This window comes from Erythrolamprus reginae, chromosome 2 (assembly GCF_031021105.1).
Source record: "Erythrolamprus reginae isolate rEryReg1 chromosome 2, rEryReg1.hap1, whole genome shotgun sequence".
Taxonomy (NCBI): domain Eukaryota; kingdom Metazoa; phylum Chordata; class Lepidosauria; order Squamata; family Dipsadidae; genus Erythrolamprus; species Erythrolamprus reginae.
In genome coordinates this window covers 353,164,110-353,184,983 of record NC_091951.1, presented here as the reverse complement: position 1 = coordinate 353,184,983, position 20,874 = coordinate 353,164,110, and the positions used below count along the sequence as shown (strand labels likewise).

Genomic DNA, 20,874 nt, shown 5'->3' with positions numbered 1-20,874 from the left:
TATAACAAGCAGGAAGAGGGAGAGTGTGATCCCCTTATATAGAGCGCTGGTGAGACCACACTTGGAATACTGTGTTCAGTTCTGGAGACCTCACCTACAAAAAGATACGGATAAAATTTAATTGGTCTACAAAAATGGTGGAAGGTCTTAAGCATAAAACGTATCAGGAAAGACTTCATGGACTCCATCTGTAGAGTCTGGAAGACAGAAGGAAAAGGGGGAACAAGATTGAAACATTTAAATACGTTAAAGGGTTAAATAAGGTTCAGGAGGAAAGTGTTTTTAATAGTAAAGTGAACACAAGAACAAGGGGGCCCAATCTGAGATTAGTTGGGGGAAAGATCAGAAGCAACGTGAGAAAATATTATTTTACTGAATTAGTAGATCCTTGGAACAAACTTCCAGCAGACGTGGTTGGTAAATCCACAGAAACTGAATGTAAACATGCCTGGGATAAACATATATCAATCCTAAGATAAAATACAGGAAATAGTATAAGGGCAGAGTAGAGGTCTTTTTCTGCCATCAGTCTTCTATGTTTCTATGAAAATTACCTGAGTGGCATAAATATTGTTTTATGTCCTGTCTCTTTAGTCAGATAGGTACATATTCGTTTTTTAAAAAAATAAACTTTCTTTACTTTTATTCTTCTTCTGGGCTCCTTCAATTGTTCTCTTTGGTCCAATATGCGCATATTCGGGGTTTTTTTTAAAAAATAAACTTTTGTCCCTTTATTCTTCTTCTGGGCTCCTTAAATTGCAGCTGCGATCATTCTCCAGGTTCTGTCAGCTGCTGGGGATTGTCCAATGGACCCACACCAAAGAGGGCAGACAGGACCCCCATCGGCCCTAAGGCGCCTCCTCGGCATCCAGCTTGTAGTGGCGCTCCGGTAGGTTCCTCAAGCGTTCGGCAGCCTGTGAGGGAGAAGGCAGAAAGGGGGGGATGAAGGGGGCTTCCTCCTCCTTTCCAGGCTGCGGAGGTGTTTGCTGAATGCTGCCCCCCACCCCAAAATACGAGGGTCGCCCACAAAGTAATGCACCACTTTTATTTTCTCAGCCTACAGTAACGGTACGAGGGAATGGGACTTTTTGCCTCCGCCAGTTGGATGAAGCTCTTTCCTCCGCAGCAGCTGATCGGCCGCTGCCTTCACTCCCTCGGCCAAAGGCCCCTAGCTCTTGGCCCCAGCCCTTTGGCCACAAAAATCCAAATTCAGCCACAGCCTTTTGGCCACATGGGACACTTCGCCACCATCCACCTTCGCCACAATATCTTCGGGACCGCCTCCTGCCGCACGAATCCCAGCGACCGGTTAGGTCCCACAGAGTTGGCCTTCCCCGGGTCCCGTCGACTGAAAATGTCGTCTGGCGGGACCCAGGGGAAGAGCCTTCTCTGGGGGGGCCCCGACCCTCTGGAACCAGCTCCCCCCTGAGATTAGGATTGCCCCCACCCTCCCTGCCTTTCGTAAACTCCTTAAGACCCACCTTTGCCGTCAGGCATGGGGGAACTAAAACACCTCCCCCTTGCCCATGTTGTTTTGTTGATTGATTGACTGTGTGCCTGTTTTTTATATATACTGTTTTTATGAGATTATTAATTTAAATTGCAACTAGATGGGTGTGCATTGGATTTGGTATTGTGTACTGTACTGTTTTTTATTATTGTTGTGAGCCGCCCCGAGTTTGCGGAGAGGGGCAGCATATAAATCCAATAAACCTAACCTAACCTAACCCATCCAGTCAGAACGGTTGTTACAAAATGCTACTTTTGGAAGGAAAGAATGGGACAGTTTGCTCTTTCATACACAAACACACACATTGAATGATAGAGAGGGAAGGGACCTCGGTGGCCATCTAGTCTGACCCCCTTCTCATTCAGGAGACTTACAGAATGATAGAGAGGGACCTATCATTCTGTAAGTCTCCTGAATGAAAAGGTGGGTCAGGTCAGACTAGATGGCCACCAAGGTCCCTTCCCTCTCTATCATTCTGTAAGTCTCCTGAATGAGAAGGGGGTCAGACTAGATGGCCACCGAGGTCCCTTCCCTCTCTATCATTCTGTAAGTCCCCTGAATGAAAAGGTGGGTCAGGTCAGACTAGATGGCCTCCAAGGTCCCTTCCCTCTCTATCATTCGGTAAGTCTCCTGAATGAGAAGGGGGTCAGACTAGATGGCCACCGAGGTCCCTTCCCTCTCTATCATTCAATGTGTGTGTTTGTGTATGAAAGAGCAAACTGTCCCATTCTTTCATAGAAACATAGAAGACTGATGGCAGAAAAGGACCTCATGGTCCATCTAGTCTGCCCTTATACTATTTTCTGTACTTTATCTTAGGATGGATCTATGTTTATCCCAGGCATGTTTACATTCAGTTACTTCCAAAAGTAGCATTTTGTAACAACCGTTCTGATTGGATGGTGGCAAAGTGTCCCATGTGGCCAAAAGGCTGTGGCTGAATTTGGATTTTTGTGGCCAAAGGGCTGGGGCCAATAGCTAGGGGCCTTTGGGCGAGGGAGTGAAGGCAGCGGCCGATCAGCTGCTGCGGAGGAAAGAGCTTCATCCAACTGGCAGAGGCTAAATGTCCTAAACCCCGGTACGAATGCTAAACTTTAGATATACAGTGATACCTCGTCTTACGAACCCCTCGTCATACGAACGTTTCGAGATACGAACCCGGGGTTCGAGATTTTTTTACCTCCTCTTACGAACTTTTTTCGCCTTACGAACCCACCGCCGCCACTGGGATGCCCCGCCTCCGGACTTCCATTGCAAGCGAAGCGCCCGTTTTTGCGATCCTGGGATTCCCCTGAGGCTTCCGTCCATGGGAAACCCCACCTCCGGACTTCCGTGTTTTTGCGATGCTGTAGCGGAATCCCAGGAAGGGAACCCAGGATCGCAAAAAAGGGCGCTTCGCTGGCAACGGAAGTCCGGAGGTGGGGTTTCCCAACGAGGGAAGCCTCAGCGAAGTCACAGCATAGCAAAAACACGGAAGTCCGGAGGTGGGATTTCGAGGAGCAAGGTCAGAGAACACCAAGGACTCTACAGTCCATCCATCTTCTCCTCGTCCTCTTCCCTGCAAGCCCCACTTTCTTCCAGCACTGATAGTGTTACCTAGTTGGGTCATGAAACGTCTGGAAGAAACCAACCAACCTCAAAGGACACCAAGGACTCCACAGTCCTCCTCTTTCTCCTCCTCCTCCTCCTCTCCACAAATCCCGTTCCCTTCTAGCGCTACTTGGGTCATGAAAGGTCTTCAATAACACTAACAAATCCAAAGAGCCCCTCATTTCAACCCAGCACTACAAACATTCTGCTTTAGGCAAAGGGAACCACAGCTCCTCCCAGCAGTCACAGCCTGTCTCCTAGCTGAACGTAAGAACCTAAGAAGAGCCCGGCTGAATCAGGCCAAAGCCCATCGAGTCCAGCATTCTGGGTCCCACAGTGGCCCCCCAAATGTCCATGGGGATCTTGAGCAGAAAGAGAAGGCAAGACCTTCCCTTTCCCTTGACCCCCAACAAATGGACCCCAAGGGAACTCTGCCTGCCTCAACTAACATAGAGGCGGCACTTGGACATGCGTTTCAATAAGGGAGAAAAGGGAGGGAGGGAGGGAGGAGGGAAGGAAGGAAGGAAGGAAGGAAAAAGGAAGACAGGAGAAAAAGAAAGAGAAAAGGGGAGGGAGAGAGGGTGAGAGGGAGAGAGAGAGGAAGCAAGTACTGTAAAGAAGAAAGCAAAGAAGGAAGGAAGAGGGAGGGTGGGAGAAAAGAAGGAAAGGAGGAGGAAAGGAGGAAGGAAGGAAGGAAGGAAGGAAGGAAGGAAGGAAGGAAGGAAGGAAGGAAGGAAGGAAGGAAGGAACCTAAGAACAGCCATGCTGAATCAGGCCAAAGCCCATCGAGTCCAGCATTCTGTGTCACACAGTGGCCCACCAATTGTCCATGGGGATCTTGAGCAGAAAGAGAAGGCAAAACCCTCCCTTTCCCTTGACCCCCAACAAATGGGACCCAAGGGAACCCTGCCTGCCTCAACCAACATAGAGGCAGCACTTGGACATCCGTTTCAATCACCACCTATGATACACTTGGCATCCCTGAATCTGTCTAATCCTGCCTTGAAGCTCTCCAGGCTGACAGCTGTCACGACCTCTTCTGGAAGGGAATTCCATCAACCAAGGACCCTCTGGCTGAAGAAATATTTCCCTTGATTTGTCCTCACTTTCTCACCTGTGATCTTTAGGGAGGGGCCCCTCGTCCTAGTATTGTGGGATAGAGAAAAGGATTTGCTGCCCCTCACCTGCTCCGGGGTCAAGTCCCTCTGGGCCTGAGCCAACATCTCATAGCCCACCATGAATTTGCGGATTGTGCCGGAACGCAGCAGAGGAGGGTAGTAATGGGCGTGGAGCTGCCAGTGCCTGCAATCCGCCTCCAGGTAGGGTCCCGTCGGAGCTCCTGTAGGGGGGAGGCACAGAAAATCAGGTTTCAGCCCAAGGGAGGTGGAGTTGGCTGCCAGCTACAGCAGGATTGTCTCCACGGGGGTGCAGGAAGGAAGGGGACGGCCAGGCTCAAAGGGAGAATCCATAAGCCCAACATTCGTGAGCTGCCTCCAAGGCAGAGGAGGGCAACTTTGGTCACCACGATGCAAAAAGACTCTAGAAAAAGGGCAGAGAAGAGCCACAAAGAGGATGAGGGGACTGGAGGATAAAGCATATGAAGAACGGTTGCAGGAACTGGGCATGGCTGGTTTGATGAAAAGAAGGACCAGGGGAGACATGATGGCAGTCTTCCAATATCTCAGGGGTTGCCACAAAGAAGAGGGAGTCAACCTATTCTCCAAAGCACCTGAGGGTAGAACAAGAAGCAATGGGTGGAAACTAAACAAGGAGAGAAGCAACTTAGAACTAAGGAGAAAATTCCTGACAGTCAGAACTGTTGATCAGTGGAACAGAAGTTGCCTCCAGAAGTTGTGAATGCTCCAACACTGGAAGTTTTTAAAATGAGATGTTGGATAACCATCTGTCTGAAGTAGTGTAGGGTCTCCTGCCTAAGCAGGGCGGGGAGGGGAGGGGAGGGGAAGGAAGGAATGAAAAGAGGGAGGAAAGAGGAAGAAAACAGGAAGGAAGGAAAAGAGGAAGAAAAGAGGAAGGAAGGAAGGAAAAGAGGAAGGAAGGAAGGAAGAGGAAGGAAGGAAGAGGAAGGAAGGAAAAGAGGAAGAAAAGAGGAAGGAAGGAAAAGAGGAAGAAAAGAGGAAGGAAGGAAAAGAGGAAGAAAAGAGGAAGGAAGGAAGGAAAAGAGGAAGGAAGGAAGGAAAAGAGGAAGGAAGGAAGGAAAAGAGGAAGGAAGGAAGGAAGGAAAAGAGGAAGGAAGGAAGGAAGGAAGGAAGGAAAAGAGGAAGGAAGGAAGGAAGGAAAAGAGGAAGGAAGGGAGGAAGGAAAAGAGGAAGGAAGGGAGGGAGGGAGGGAGGAAGCTTACCCCCCCTCCCCATGCTCACCATGCCACCCCATGGAGTAAGGGAAGGAGACCTGGAAGAGGTTGTCGTATCGGGTGAGGAGCCTCTTCGTGATGGAAGCCAGGCCTGCAAAGGAAGGAGAAAGAGAGGCCTCCAAGGAGCCGGCCGGTCTCCCCCACCTGGCCAGCCCCCTCAAGGGTCCTCCTCCCTTGGCTGTTTCCCTGCAGACCTCTCATTACCCAACATGGTACCATCATCAACGCTAGAAGGGAATGCTGTCCGTTTAGAGTGGACTTGCCCTGGCAGTGTTGGCGGAATGTCGTGGCAAGAAACCTACCAAGCTCAGCTCTCTTCTCCTCCCTCTCTTCCTCCTCCTTTTTCCCCCTTCCTTCTACCTCCTTATCCATCTCCTCCCTTCCTCTTCCTCCATCTCTTCTTCCTTTTCCTATTCTTCCTTCTGCTCCTCCCCTCTTTTCCTCCTTCACCTTTCTTCTCTTCTTCTTGCTCCTCCTCCTCCTCTTCCTTTTTCTTCCTCAATCTCTTCCTGCTCCTCTATCTCTTCATCTTCTTCTCCCATCTCTATCTCTTCCTCTACTCTTCCTCTTTCTCCTTTTTCCTCCTCTTTTTCCTCCCCCTCCTCTATCTCTTCCTCTTCCTCCTCATTTTCCTCTCCCTCCTCCTCCTCCTTCCTCATCTTCTTCCTCCCCCTCCTCCCTCTCTTCCTCTTTCTCTTCCTCCTCTTTTTCCTCTTCCTCCTCCTTCTTCCTCATCTTCCTCCTTCTCCCCCTCCATCTCTTCCTCTATCTCTTCCTCCTCCTCCTTTTTCCTCCTCCTCCATCTCTTCTTCCTCCTCCTTTTCCTCTCCCTCCTCCTCCTTCTTCCTCATCTTCTTCCTCCTCCCCCTCCATTGCTTCCTCTATCTCTTCCTCCTCCTCCTCTCATTAAACATCTTCCAGGAAACACCCCGGCCCAGGCAGCCTCCAGGACCCCTGCGGATGATACTTCCCACCCAGGCCCACCCAGATATCCCCCCCCCTCTCTCCATCATCCATCAAGGAGGCGCTTACTGTCTCTCTCGCTCTCATGGAGATCTCCCAGCCGGCAGACGTGTCTCCGAGGAAGCAAGAGGGTCTGGAACGGCCACACCGCCCAGTAGGGCACCACCACCAACCAGTCCGCGTTTTCCACCACGACCCGTTCCTGCAAAGGCACCCCAAGGGGGTCAGCCTGAGAGCCAGCCACCCCAAGTGGAGACCAGTCCCCCCAGTCTTCCATAAAGGTCCAGCGGTCCCCACCTTCCGCTCAGCCTCCAGCCGGCCATACTCCAGCAGCAGGGGGACAGATTTCTCCTGGTAGTACTTCCGCTGGGACTGCTCCTCCACGGAGGCTTCGTTGGGCAGGAAGTTACTAGCCCAGATCTGCACAAGAAGGGGGAGAGAGTGAGGGGACGCCAGGGGGAGGAATAGCAGGGGGTTAAATCCAGCATCGGTTCTAGAACACCGGTAGTGGGAATTTTTAAAAAACTTTTCTTATTTAAAACAAAACACACATAGAAAACACACACATAAAAATCTGGGTTATCTACATCCCAGTTTCTATCAGAAGCTCAGAATATACCGTATTTTTCAGCCCAGCTCTTCCCTTGCAGGCTCTTTCATTGTTATCCTCTGCGAAGAATGTTTTCCAAGCCCTAAGTCTTTGCAGGGGGGTTTTTCCCATTGTTTTACTTGCTCCAAATGTTTCTTCCCAGCCCTAAGCAGGTGCTAACAATGTTCCCATCCCTTACTGGCTTGCAAACTCTTTCACTGTTACTTTCAGCAATGTTTCAGAATGTTTTCCAAGCCCTAAGTCTTTGCAGGGTTTTTTCATTGCTCTAAATTACTCCGAATAAGTTTCTTTCCAGGTGCTAAAGATGTTCCCAGCTCTTACTGGCTTGCAAGCTCTTTCATTGTTACTCTCTACAAATAAAGTTTTTTTTAAAGCTCTAACCAGGTGATAAAATAACGTGCTGGCTAAGGACGCAGGCCAGGTGAATACCTGGTAAGCAGATTATTTTCCCTATTTTCCTCCCCAAAAACTAAGCACGTCTTATACTCCAGTATGTCTCATACTCCGAAAAATACGGTATATAAACAAGGCAGAAAACTCTTTGCTCTTAATAAAATTATTAACTTTAAGTCCCTTCCAGTCCTATGATTCTATGCTCTGCAATTTCCAACTGCACAAACACACTGGACTAGCAAACTTCGTGCTTGCGCCTTGTAGCTAAGAGCAGACCATTTGTAGGTACACGCTGGCACCCTGTGGCTCTGTAACAACCACAAATTTCTCCATTAAGGCCTACAAAGTGTGGGTCTATGACAATTCGCCACAGCCAACCCGCCACGGACAATGTGCCACGGACAACTCGTCCCAGCACAACTGTGACCATTGCAAACTTGCCACGAGACAAGTAATCCTGGATGGCCAATTTTATGAATGGTGTGCATGTGTATGACTGTGACTGCCTTTTTTAATAACGTTTTACGGGGTTTTAGATTTATAATGTTTTAGTTTTAGAAAATGTTCGACTTCTTTTATCCCTTTGTATCTATTTGTATTGTGTTTTTATTATTGTTGTAAGCCACCCTGAGTCCTTCAGGATTAATATTATTAATAATAATAATAATAATAATAATAATAATATATTAGATTTGTATGCCGCCCCTCTCCGAAGACTTGGGGTGGCTCACAACAATATGAAAAGCAATAAAACAGTGGAACAAATCTAACATTAAAAGAAAAAATATATAAAACCCCAACAATTAAAACCATACAACACATACATACCATACATAAAATATAAAAGCCTGGGGGGGGGGGTGTCTTAGTTCCCCCATGCCTGGCGATATAGGTGGGCGGCATAGAAGTCGAATGAAGGCAGGAAGGAAGGAAGGGAGGGAGGGAGGGAGGGAAGGAAGGAAGGAGGGAAGGGAGGAGGGAAGGGAGGGAGGGAGAGAGGGAGGGAGGGAGTAAAGGAAGGAAGGAGAGAAGGAAGGAAGGAAGAAGAAAGAAAGAAAGAAAGAAAGACTAGAATAGGATCATTTAAACAAGAAAGGCAACTTTTAAGACTAGACAGACCATGGATGAGGTCTTTAACTGCCATCAATCTTCTAAGTTTCTATGTTGCAAACAAATATAAGGCAGGGTCTTATTTTCAGGAAACACGGTAGTAGATAGATAGGTAGATGATAAGGAAGGAAGGGAGGGAGGGAGGGAGGGAGGGAGGGAGGGAGGGAGGGAGAGAGAGAGAGAGAGAGAGAGAAAGAAAGAAAGAAAGAAAGAAAGAAAGAAAGAAAGAAAGAGTGGAATAGGATCATTTAAACAAAAAAGGCAACTTTTAAGACTTGTGGACTTCAACTCCCAGAATTCCTCAGGCAACGTCAACGACTTGAGAATTCCTCAGGCAACTTTTAATACTGGTAGGCTTCAACTCCCAGAATGCTCCACCCAGCATAGCTGCCAGGAGAATTCTGGGAGTTGAAGTCCACAAGTCTTAAAGTTGCCAAGTTTGGGGACCCCTGGCCGAAATTAACCACAGCAGTGATTCACTCAAGAACTGCGGCTGGAATGTCCATATAAAATGGGCTAAAATTCATTTAATAAATGTCTCGCTTAGCAACCCGTTTGTGGTCGAATAGACAAGGACTAAATCAAAACCGATTTGTCTAAGAGAAATGAAGCCTTGCTCCCACCTTCCCATTTCAGCAAGATTCCACCTGCAACCCCCTCCCCCCCACTGACCCTCACCTGTCAGGCTTCAAAAAGGTGGGGGTGGGGCAGAATGAAAGAAAACTAAGGCTGGCCTTTGAAGTCTCTTGATCAAAGGCCTCCCCCAGACAAGCATTTCAAATCAAAAGCCGCAAAGACACGAAATTGAACAAAACCCTCTGAATAATCCCAGGAATAATTTATGTCCTGCCCTTCGACTCCTCCACAGTTTACACTTCAAACTTTGGCAAACCAGAGAGACACTCCAGTGAAATTCTTTTTAAAAAAAATATAAAAAAAATAAAGGAAACACCACAATCAAATATCCAAATAAATGTTTGGGGGGGGGGGGGTTTAAGTTTAGGTAGCAGACTGTGATCCAGGGGTTTGGGACCCCCTGTTCAAGAGGCCAGGAATGTCCTTCAGAAAGCATCTCCTGATCATCAGAGCTCAGGCAAGAGCTTGGTTGCTACCCCCAAAATAAGACACCCCTCGATAATAACCCCACTCGAGCCTTTTGAGTGCATGGCAATAAGGCCAAGTGCTAATTTCAGGGTTCAAGCCTGAAATAGTATAAGGGCAGACTTGAGGGACCATGGATGTGGTCTTTACCTGCCATCAATCTTCTAAGTTTCTATGTTGCAAACAAATATAAGGCAGGGTCTTATTTTCAGGAAACACGGGTAGTAGGTAGGTAGGTAGGTAGGTAGGTAGGTAGGTAGGTAGGTAGGTAGATAGATAGATAGATAGATAGATAGATAGATAGATAGATGGGAAGGAAGGAAGGAAGGAAGGAAGGAAGGAAGGAAGGAAGGAAGGAAGGAAGGAAGGAAGGAAGGAAGGAAGGAAGGAAGGAAGGAAGGAAGGATTGATAGAATGATAGATTGATAGATAGATCAACTGATGGATGGATGGATGGATGGATGGATGGATGGATGGATAGATAGATAGATAGATAGATAGATGATAAGGAAGGAAGGAAGGAAGGATTGATAGAATGATAGATTGATAGATAGATCAACTGATTGATGGATGGATGGATGGATGGATGGATGGATGGATGGATGGATAGATAGATAGATAGATAGATAGATAGATAGATAGATAGATAGATAGACATTATAGCTAGAGAGAGAAAAAGATAATAGAGGATAGGTAGGTAGGTAGGTAGGTAGGTAGGTATTATAGCTAGAGAGAGAAAGGGGAGAAAGTGTTTTTAATAGGAAAGTGAACACAAGAACAAGGGGACACAATCTGAAGTTAGTTGGGGGAAAGATCAAAAGCAACATGAGAAAATATGATTTCACTGAAAGAGTAGTAGATGCTTGGAACAAACTTCCAGCAGATGTGGTTGGTAAATCCATAGGAACTGAATTGAAACATGCCTGGGATAAACATATATCCATCCTAAGATAAAATACAGGAAATAGTATAAGGGCAGAATAGATGGACCAGGAGGTCTTTTTCTGCCGTCAGTCTTCTATGTTTCTAGATATTACAGCTAGAGAGAGAAAAAGATAATAGAGGATAGATAGACAGACAGACAGACAGACAGACAGACAGACACAGACTGACTGACTGACTGACTGACTGACTGACTGACACCCTGTTTCCCCACAATAAGGCATCCCCTGATACGTGTTCAAGCAAATATAAGGCCGAGTCTTCTTTTTGAGAAAACCTGGTAAATTCAGGGAGAGAATCTCCTTACCTGACAGTGAGGGTGGGGATTCGAACAGCCCATCATGGCTCCCTTGTTCTCAAAGATCTGTAAACCAAGGCAAAGAAGAGACAAGGCCAAAACTCAAAAAGGTTCCCCATCCCTGGAAGAGGGGAGGGTCTCCTGAGTGACCAGGGGGCTGGACTAGACGGCCTCCACAGTCCCTTCCAGTTCTATTCTGGTAGAGGTGTTTGCACTTTCTTTTTCCAACGCATGGGTCTAATGTAAAGGTCTGGTGATGAATGAATTCCACTTATATCATCACGAGCTTTTCTCCCTCTATCTAATTTTATTAAAATTCTCAAAATTCAAAGTACAAGTGGAAATGAAAGAGAGGGGGGCAGCAAGGCCGGGGGGAAAGGCGAGGCATTGAGGGGGGGGCGGCAGAGAGGAAAAATAGCCATAGCATTTAGAGCAGTGGGTCTCATACTGTGTTTCTAATACTGTGATCCCTTAATACAATTCCTCAAGTTGTGATGGCCCCCAACCATAAGTCTAGCGCCAATTCTCCCAACAGAGTTTTAACCTGATTGGCAGGAAGGTCAGAGGGACACACCCACTGTCAATGCCTGATTGGTTGGATTGTAAAAATAAGTTCCAAGGTGCCAGAATAGAAGCTTTGGTTCCTAACACCAGGGGAAATTCGTCTTTTCTCATCATCTTAGGAGACCCCTGTGAAACAGTCGCTCGACCTCCAAAGGGGTCCCGACCCCCAGGCTGAGAACCACTGATTTAGAGCAATAACATTTGGACTCATACACCACTTCCTAGTGCTTTTCCAGCCCTCTCTAAGCAGATTACAGAATCAGCCTCTTGCCCCCTTATTTTACAAAGGGAGGAAGGGAGGAAGGAAGGGAGGGAGGGAGTAAAGGAAGGAGGGAAGGGAGGGAGGGAGGGAGTAAAGGAAGGAAGGGAGGGAGTAAAGGAAGGAAGGAGGGAAGGGAGGGAGGGAGGGAGTAAAGGAAGGAAGGAGGGAAGAAAGGGAGGGAGGGAGTAAAGGAAGGAGGGAGGGAGTAAAGGAAGGAAGGGAGGGAGGGAGGGAGTAAAGGAAGGAAGGAGGGAAGGAAGGAAGGAGGGAGGGAGGGAGAAAGAACTAATGGGTGAAGCAGCCTAGAATTTGTTCTGTCTGGGTGCCCCCAGACCTGAACACCAACTGGAAAAAGCAGCCAGACACGCTGGTAAAAGCAAAAGCACTTTATAGTTTGAAAAATAAACACAGAGAAAAACCTGTTCTTCCCAACAGGCAGGCTATGAGACTTCACAGCAGAGTCCTGATGGCCAGACAATACAGCAGACTTCTTGCTGGCACACCCACCACTGTAGAGAATAAGACCCACACCTTTTCCCCCCAAGGTTTCAGTATTCAAAGTCACAAACCAGAATTCCAAGACGCCAAAGATCACAGCCAGGTCCCAGGACTCCCAAAGATAATACTCCACAAGCCAGGAAGGGTGGGTCTGCCTTTTCAGCCTTTCCAGAGAGCACCACACCCAAACCCAGCTGTTGCCTCTTTAGTGCTGAAAGTACCTGGCTAATTGTCCCCTTCATTGTGTTGCTCTTCTCTGCCGGAGATCGATGATTGCTTGTGTATTTTCATCTAAGGAATCCAGGCTGCTTGCTGGGGAGAGCTCCCTCTCAGGGGACTCTGGCTGTCCTCCCTCTCCCTCAGCCTGAGATTCCTCCTCCCCGTCTGCCTGAACCTCCTGTTCCTCATCCTCCCCCTCTGAGCAGGAAGCCGGCAGAGGATCAGCCGTTCCCTGAGGGGCCTCGGACAGAATCACAACAGAATTAAGGAGAAAATTCATGACAAAATAAATGAACCATTGGAACAGCTTGCCTCCAGAAGTTGTGAATGCCCCCAACACTGGAAGTTTCTAAGCAGATGTAGGGTTTCCTGCCTAAGCAGGGGGTTGGACTAGAAGACCTCCAAGGTCCCTTCCAACTCTGTTATTATGGTTATTACCTCCTTCCATTGTGGGAAACTGGGTGGGGTGTTTCTCGACCTAAGCAACTAGAAGAGATATGAACTTCGACTCCCAGAATTCCCCAGCCAGCAAGTTGCTAAGCTTTGGGGGGGGAGATGGACCACACGGATGTAGGATTCAAACTGGGCCAGGCAGAGGAAAGGCTCGGTGGGTTACGGTTCCTCGCAGAGATACTCACCTGCACCCAGGTGTAAGAGGCACCCAACTCAACCGATATCTCCACCCACTTGTCAATCACCCTGCGGATGTCAGCAAGGGCCATCAAGGGCAGGGTGAGGTCAGTCCAGGGATGGAAGCACATGACTTTGCTGGGGAGAAGAGAGGGAGGAAATGAGGGACCGAACGAGGCTTCCGGGGCCATCCGTACAGGCAACAGGGAGAGTAACAGCCCTGAGTTTCAGATCCTAAAGAAGACGAAGTTCAATAGAAACAGAGAAGACTGACGGCAGAAAAAGACCTCCTGGTCCATCTAGTCTGCCCTGATACTATCTCCTCTATTTTATCTTAGGATGGATCTATGTTTATCCCAGGCATGTTTCAGTTCAGTGACTGTGGAAAGAATAGCTATTGCTATTGGTGTTGTGGTTGGCTCTGGCCCAGCTCCTGCCCCAAGGAATGTGGAGGTGGATGCAGGGGAAACATCAACATGTCCTAGGCCTGTTTTATTGCCGACAGAGTCAGGTAGTGCAGTTTCCTCGGACGAAGAAGAAGGTGGGGGTGACTTGGAAGAGGGGGGCTTGGCACACAGCCCAGGAAGCCAATCTCCATTATCTTCGGTCGATTAGACCCACGCATGCGCAGAACTATGCATAGAAGAGACCAATTGAGGGCATATTACAGGAGATAAGAGAGGCCACCTGTGTTTGGGGGGGGCTCCAGCAATTAGAGCTGCTGATACAAATAGCAGCATGTTGGTTTGGCCGTTGTGGAAGAGTATCTGATCGTTGTTCTTCAGGACTGTGCCTTGCTGTTTCCAGACTTTGTTTGTGGATTTTTCACGACTTGGAAACCAAAGCAGAGCAAAGTGTGTGTGTCTCACTTCGTTGGAAGAAGGAGGGCTGAATTAAATAGTAAATTTTGGATGTTCAGTAGTAGTAAATAGATGGGAAAATTGAATCTCTTGGAGGCGAGGAGAGGCCAGGCACCCTAACCCAAACCCTTGACATGAGTGACATCAAGTTGGCCACCTTTAAGCCAGTCACATTGTTGGGCTTTGTTGGGTATTCTGGTTAATATTACTATTACTAGTATTAGCAGAGTTTAGCTGGCTTAAGTTGCAGCGGATTCAGCTTAGAATCCCATTTGTTGGTAATGAATGACCACTCCTTCATAAAGATGAAAAAAACTGTAATCTCTACTTACAATTCTGCTGATTCATGCATTTACAGTATGCAGGCATATATGCTTATATTTCAGTACATATCAATCACTTCTGGATGCTTCCATGTGCGAGGATGTCTTTGGATTGATCTCACACATGTGTCCTCAGCCAAGGACAATGGAGCAGAGCCAAGAAGAGGATCAGAAGCGGAGCAGCATCTACTCTGCAGAAGTTTATATACTCTGTAGAGTACCTGCCCCTTTTGGTCATCAAAAGGTGACACTCTGGTCAGTTAATTGCGACCTGATCATAGAGATGTGTTTACAAGACAGTGCAAGCATGTAGTAGAGTGGTTAAATCCAACACACATGACCTTTAAGCCATAGCCTTGGTCACATGGTCGTCAAGCCACTCCCACCTAGACACATGGCCAGCAAGCCACACCCACAAAATAAGCCACACCCACAGTGTGGTAGTAAAAAATTTTGCAGCCCTTCCCTGTGTCCAGATAACCCTCGTAATAAAATAAAAATAACAGCTGAAAGCAATTCTGCCCCTACCCGGGCAGGGTGTGTGTGTGTGTGAATGAGACAACAAGGCGCAAGGTACACTTACCACACGCCTCGCGCGGACGCCGAACGTAACAAGGGATGGTCATCAGCCTCTGCAGGAGAAGAACGTCCATCAGTAAGAAAGAAGAGAGGGATGGTACAATTAAGAGGGGGGGGAATGACCACTTGGCATTGGACTGTACCACTCGTGCCGGCACAGGAGGCTAGTCCACAGTCCAACTGGCTAACACAAAAAAAAATAAACACACTCAGGTTTATTTGAACTCCCCAAATGTATAACTTTTAGTATAGCTTTTGACCCCCTCGGAGAGGGTCCGAAACTTGGGCGTCCTCCTCGATCCACAGCTGAGCTTAGAACACCACCTCTCGGTGTGGCAAGAAGGGTGTTTGCCCAGGTTCACCTGGTGCACCAGTTGCAGCCCTATTTGGACCGGGAGTCTCTGCTCACTGTCACTCATGCCCTCATCACCTCGAGGTTCGACTACTGTAAGGCTCTCTACATGGGGCTGCCTTTGAAGAGCGTTCGGAGACTGCAATTAGCCTAAAATCAGGGATGGGCCAGGCCCCGGAATGGTTCCTCTACACCGTTCCACTACCTCTCTTATGAAACCAGGTTGCAAGGCCTTGGTCTCTTCAGCCTTGAAAGACGTCATTGAAGGGGGGACTTGATAGAAGTGTATAAAATCATGCATGGGATAGAAAAGGTGGAGTGGGCCTTCTCCGGGTCCCGTCAACTAAACAATGTCGGTTGGCGGGCCCCAGGGGAAGAGCCTTCTCTGTGGTGGCACCGGCCCTCTGGAACCAACTCCCCCCGGAGATTAGAACTGCCCCTACTCTTCCTGCCTTCCGTAAACTCCTTAAAACCCACCTTTGCCGTCAGGCATGGGGGAATTGAAACATCTCCCCCTGGGCATGTTTAATTTATATATGGTATGATTGTGTGTGTGTCTGTTAGTACATGGGGTTTTTAAAGCTTTAATATTTTAATTGAGTGGATTATTTATGATTTGTACTATTTGTTGTGAGCCGCCCCGAGTCTTCGGAGAGGGGCGGCATACAAATCTAAATAATAAATAAATAATAAATAAATAAATAATTCATTTCTCCATCACACAATACTAGCACGAGGGGCCCCTCCCTAAAGCTCACAGGTCAGAAAGTGAGGACAAATCAAGGGAGATATTTCTCCACCCAGAGGGTCCTTGGTTGATGGAATCCCCTTCCAGAAGAGGTCGTGACAGCTGTCAGCCTGGAGAGCTTCAAGGCAGGATGAGACAGATTCATGGATGCCAAGTGTATCATAGGTGGTGATTGAAACAGATGTCCATGTGCCGCCTCTGTGTTGGTTGAGGCAGGCAGGGTTCCCTTGGGTCCCATTTGTTGGGGGTCCAGGGAAAGGGAGGGTTTTGCCTTCTCTTTCTGCTCAAGATGTTTTTAGTGTTTTTAATAGGAAAGTGAACCCAAGAACAAGGGGACACAATCTGAAGTTAGTTGGGGGAAAGATCAAAAGCAACGTGAGGAAATATTATTTAACTGAAAGAGTAGTAGATCCTTGGAACAAACTTCCAGCAGATGTGGTAGATAAATCCACAGTCACTGAATTTAAACATGCCTGGGATAAACATATATCCATCCTAAGATAAAATACAGAAAATAGTATAAGGGCAGACGAGATGGACCATGAGGTCTTTTTCTGCCGTGAGACTTCTATGTTTGTAAGATCCCCATGGACAATTGGGGGGCCACTGTGGGACACAGAATGCTGGACTCGATGGGTTTTGGCCTGATTCAGCAGGGCTCCTCTTAGGTTCTTATGAAATGGAGCGCATAGCCTAGCTCAATTACTGCCAGGCATGCGCAACCGGCGCGATTCCAGTTAAAATAACGGGGTTTTTTTTGCTTCCGCGCATGTTCAGTCCCATTTAAACTAACTTCTGAAGGAGCGGGAGAGATACATCCCACAGCCCTGGCACCACTAAGCCAACATTCCTGGCTTAGTATACATGGAGATTCTCAGTCATCCAGGTCACCGTTGTCCCAAAGGTGCTTTTTCAGAAGGCAACTGGACTTTCTTATTTTTTCTTTGAAGATGTTTCCCTTCTCATCCAAGAAGCTTCTTCGGTTCTGATAGGATGGTGGGGAAGGGAAGGATTTATACTCCTTCCAGACAGCTGGTCATCTGCATCCTTTCTAGAGAGCCGTTGAGGCCACTTGGAGGCTTATCTGAGAGGTGCAGATAGAAACATAGAAGATTGAGGGCAGAAAAAGACCTCATGGTCCATCTAGTCTGCCCTTATACTATTTCCTGTATTTTATCTTAGGATGGATCTATGTTTATCCCAGGCATGTTTAAATTCAGTTACTGTGGATTTACCAACCACGTCTGCTGGAAGTTTGTTCCAAGGATCTACTACTCTTTTAGTCAAATAATATTTTCTCATGTTGCTTCTGATCTTTCCCCCAACTAACTTCAGATTGTGTCCCCTTGTTCTTGTGTTCACTTTCCTATTAAAAACACTTCCCTCCTGGACCTTATTTAACCCTTTAACATATTTAAATGTTTCGATCATGTCCCGGAACATAAAACTTTAATAAAACAACTTAGCTTTCGTTAGCGTGCTGCTAACTTCGTCAGAGTATTAAAATGCCATGGGAGACAATCACATTTATAAAGCATTACTCAGTCTGCTCATAGCCCGCGTCACTGGGCCACACCCTTCCCTCCCCTCTGCAGCAAGCCTAATTGTAGGCTTAATCAGCATGATATATATATACACACACACAGATTGAGTTGAGGCATGGGGGAGTTGAGATATTCCTTCCCCCTAGGCCATTACAAGTTATGCATGGTATGTTTGTGTGTATGTTTGGTTTTATAATAGGGGTTTTAGTTGTTTTTATTATTGGATTGTACATGTTGTGTTTATTATTGTTGTTAGCCGCCCCGAGTCTGCGGAGAGAGGCGGCATACAAATCCAATAAATTATTATTATTATTATTATTATTATTATTATTATTATTATTATTATTCTTTCCTGATACATTTTATGCTTAAGGCCTTCCACCATGTGGTCTCACCAGTGCACTATATATCAGGATAGATGGCCTTTCAGCAGTTCTAAGGAGTCTCCACACCCACCTGCACCACTTAAATGGCCCTGAAGACATAGATAATCCTCCAAGTGGCCTCAAAGACACTCTAAGAAGGGTGCAAATGACCAGCAGTCTGCAAGGAGTATGAAATCCTTCCACTCCCCACTATTCAGTCAGAATTGAAGAAGCTTCTCGGATGAGAAGGAAAAGGTCTTCAAAGGAAAAAAAACCTCAGAAAAGTCCAGTTGCCTGGTGAAGAAAAGAAGACCTCTGGGACATCCTTGGTTTAGCCAAGACGAAAGGAACTCTTACCAGGTTCTGGAGCATCTGGTTGCAATGCAGGGAAATCGTTGTCAAAGACAAACGTGCTCTCATAGTGAGGATTTACCTGCAGGAGACAAAGAGAGAGAGAGATTAATATCTTATTATATATACTGTACTGTATTTTTCGCACCTTTTCCCCTCCCTAAAAGAGGCTGATATTTGGGTGCGTCTTACATTCCTAATGTAGCTTTTTTTCCCAGCCCTAACTAGCTGCTAACGATCTTCCTAGCTCTTACCTTGCAGGCTCTTTCATTGTTACTCTCTGTGAAGAATGTTTTCCAAGCCCTAAGTCTTTCCATGGTTTTTTTTTCATTGCTCTACTTACTCTGAATAAGTTTCTTTCCAGCCCTAATCAGGTGCTAACCATATTCCCAGCTCTTACTCCTTTGAAAGCTCTTTCATTGCTACACTCTGCAAAGAATGTTTTCCAAGCCCTAAGTCTTTGCAGAGTTTTTTTCCATTGCTCTACTTGCTTCAAATGTTTCTTTCCAGGTGCTGATGATGTTCCCAGCTCTTACTGGCTTGCAAGCTCTTTCATTGTTACTCTCTCATAATAAAGGTTTTTTTAAACCCTAAGCAGAGGTTAAAATACAGTGGTACCTCTACCTAAGGAAGCTTCTACCTACAAACTTTTCTAGATAAGAACCAGGTTTTCAAGATTTTTTTGCCTCTTCTCAAGAACCATTTTCCACTTACAAACCCGAGCCTCCGAAACTGTAACTGGAAAAGGTGGGGAGAAGCCTCTGTGGGGTCTCTCTAGGAATCTCCTGGGAGGAAACAGGGCCGGAAAAGCCAGGGAGAAGCCTCCATGGGGCCTTTCTAGGAATCTCCTGGGAGGAAACAGGGCTGGAAAAGGCAGGGAGAAGCCTCCGTGGGGCCTGTGTAGGAATCTCCTGGGAGGAAACAGAGCCGGAAAAGACAGGGAGAAGCCTCCATGGGACCTCTCTAGGATTCTCCTGGGAGGAAACAGAGCCGGAAAAGGCAGGGAGAAGCCTCCGTGGGATCTCTCTAGGATTCTCCTGGGAGGAAACAGAGCCGGAAAAGGCAGGGAGAAGCCTCCGTGGGGCCTCTCTAGGAATCTCCTGGGAGGAAACAGAGCCGGAAAAGGCAGGGAGAAGCCTCCGTGGGGCCTCTCTAGGAATCTCCTGGGAGGAAACAGGGCCTCCACCCTCCCTATGGTTTCCCCAATAAGGATGCTAGCCAGATGAATACCTGATAGGCAGATTCTTTTCCTCATTTTCCTCCCCAAAAACTAAGGTGCATCTTATACTCCAAAAAATATGGTAACTGTTGTGGTCCGCCAGCGGCCTGTGGAGTTGACAGCAGAGTGGGACAGCAAGGGGGACCATGGGCCAATCCTGGAGTCTGGAGAAGGCACAGTGCCAGAGGCAGAGACCCAGCCCAGGCCATCTGGGAGGTCTGCACTGACTCCAGAGCCTCCAGAGGTTGACAGGAGCGAGGCAGAGAAACAAGGTGGCACCTGTTCCCAATGCGCACATGGGCAGAGTTGCCAGAAGGCAAGGACAGTTAGTGAGAATCATGCTCTCTGTCTCCCTCTTGTGGCAATTTGCAACTCTACACCTTAAAGCTATAGTACTTCAATAGATACAAGCATCCATTGTTAGCTTGTTGATATACTGTATTACAAACCCAACTGTTTTGTAGAGGACAAACACTTCCCACTGCCCTGGCCTGTCTCCCGTTCTCCAGGCTGCTCACCTTGCCGCTGGCCCGCGTGGCCCCCGGACACAAAGGGTTGGCCGGGTCGTGGCGTGGGCAGTCCTCCTCGGGGGGCTTCTCCACCTGCCCTTGCCAGGGGCGCCGCATGCGGTGGGCAGAGACCAGCACCCACTCCTCCCGCAGAGGGTTGTAGCGCAGGTGTTGGTGCTCTGGGGAAGAGAGGCGGGTGGTGAGGCTGGAAGGGGGGCCAACAGGTGATCCAGGGCCCTGGCAGGGAGGGGGGGGAATGCTCCTCTCCAGCTACAGGCCCCTCCCACTCAGAACACCTGCCCCCAGTAAGAACCTTTGGGCCTCCACCAATAAGCCCCTCCCTTCTGGGCTAGCCACGCCTCCACAGAAAGAAGCCCCGCCCCTCCACCCAAGAAACAACCCCCCTCCCCTTAGGAATGGCCTGACCTCAGGAGGACCCCCTTCAATGGGGTAGCCCCGCCTCCCAACACACAAACCCCACCCCTCTGGTCTAGCCCCTCCTGTCCTGTAATAGACTCCGCCCCTCCCATAATAGGCCATTCGCTGAACCGTATCCACTCCGCCCATTCCCACCAGACAGCCCCGCCCCTCCCTGAGAGGCTCCGCCCCTACGCCAAGAAAGCACGCCTCTCCCCGTGCAAAACAGCGGCGCTCCCCACCCAACAAGAGACCACGCCCCCTCCTGATCCTCCGCCTATCAGCAGGCTCCCTTTCATGAGGAGCCCCTCCCTCGCCTGCTCGCTTTAGGGCGGCGTTGGTACCGCTGGGCTGGAACTTGGCAGGCGCCTCCATGCCTTCCGCCTTCCCGCGATCACGTGACCGGCGCCACGTGACCTGAAGGGAGGGGGCGTTGGTGGAGGAAGCGCCTCGCGCGCGATTGGTGGCCTGGCGTGACGCGACCCGCGTGCGGAGCGCCGTCTCCCGCGCTCATTGGCCTCTTTCGGTGTACGTCACGGTGGCGAG

The 20,874-nt window shown here is 48.2% G+C and overlaps 1 protein-coding gene across 5 annotated transcripts; it reads right to left on the bottom strand.

Annotated features, from left to right (window-relative positions):
- Nucleotides 1-259: 259 nt before the first annotated feature.
- On the bottom strand, nt 260-20,738 carry GALT (galactose-1-phosphate uridylyltransferase). Of its 5 annotated transcripts, none has more exons than XM_070743659.1 (11): nt 20,673-20,738; nt 19,921-20,090; nt 18,190-18,265; nt 14,828-14,876; nt 13,070-13,199; nt 10,898-10,954; nt 6,732-6,854; nt 6,504-6,636; nt 5,479-5,562; nt 4,285-4,439; nt 260-914 (listed from the first exon to the last, which is right to left on the bottom strand). In XM_070743659.1, the coding sequence occupies exons 1-11, from the start codon at nt 20,701-20,703 to the stop codon at nt 849-851; spliced, it is 1,074 nt and encodes a 357-aa protein (XP_070599760.1). In that variant the 5' UTR covers nt 20,704-20,738; the 3' UTR covers nt 260-848. The 5 variants fall into 5 exon arrangements, with proteins under 5 accessions (XP_070599760.1, XP_070599765.1, XP_070599764.1 ...); XM_070743664.1 differs by lacking the exon at nt 20,673-20,738 and adding an exon at nt 20,571-20,660; XM_070743663.1 differs by lacking the exon at nt 6,504-6,636 and having other exon boundaries at nt 20,673-20,734.
- Nucleotides 20,739-20,874: the final 136 nt, after the last annotated feature.

Coding starts and splice junctions, on each gene's coding strand:
- GALT (XM_070743659.1), bottom strand. CDS start 20,703: ATGGAGGCGCCTGCCAAGTTCCAGCCCAGCG. Junction 13,200..14,827: donor GCGTCCGCGCGAGGCGTGTG/GTAAGTGTACCT, acceptor TCTTCTCCCCAG/CAAAGTCATGTGCTTCCATC. Junction 6,637..6,731: donor GGCTGGAGGCTGAGCGGAAG/GTGGGGACCGCT, acceptor GTGCCTTTGCAG/GAACGGGTCGTGGTGGAAAA.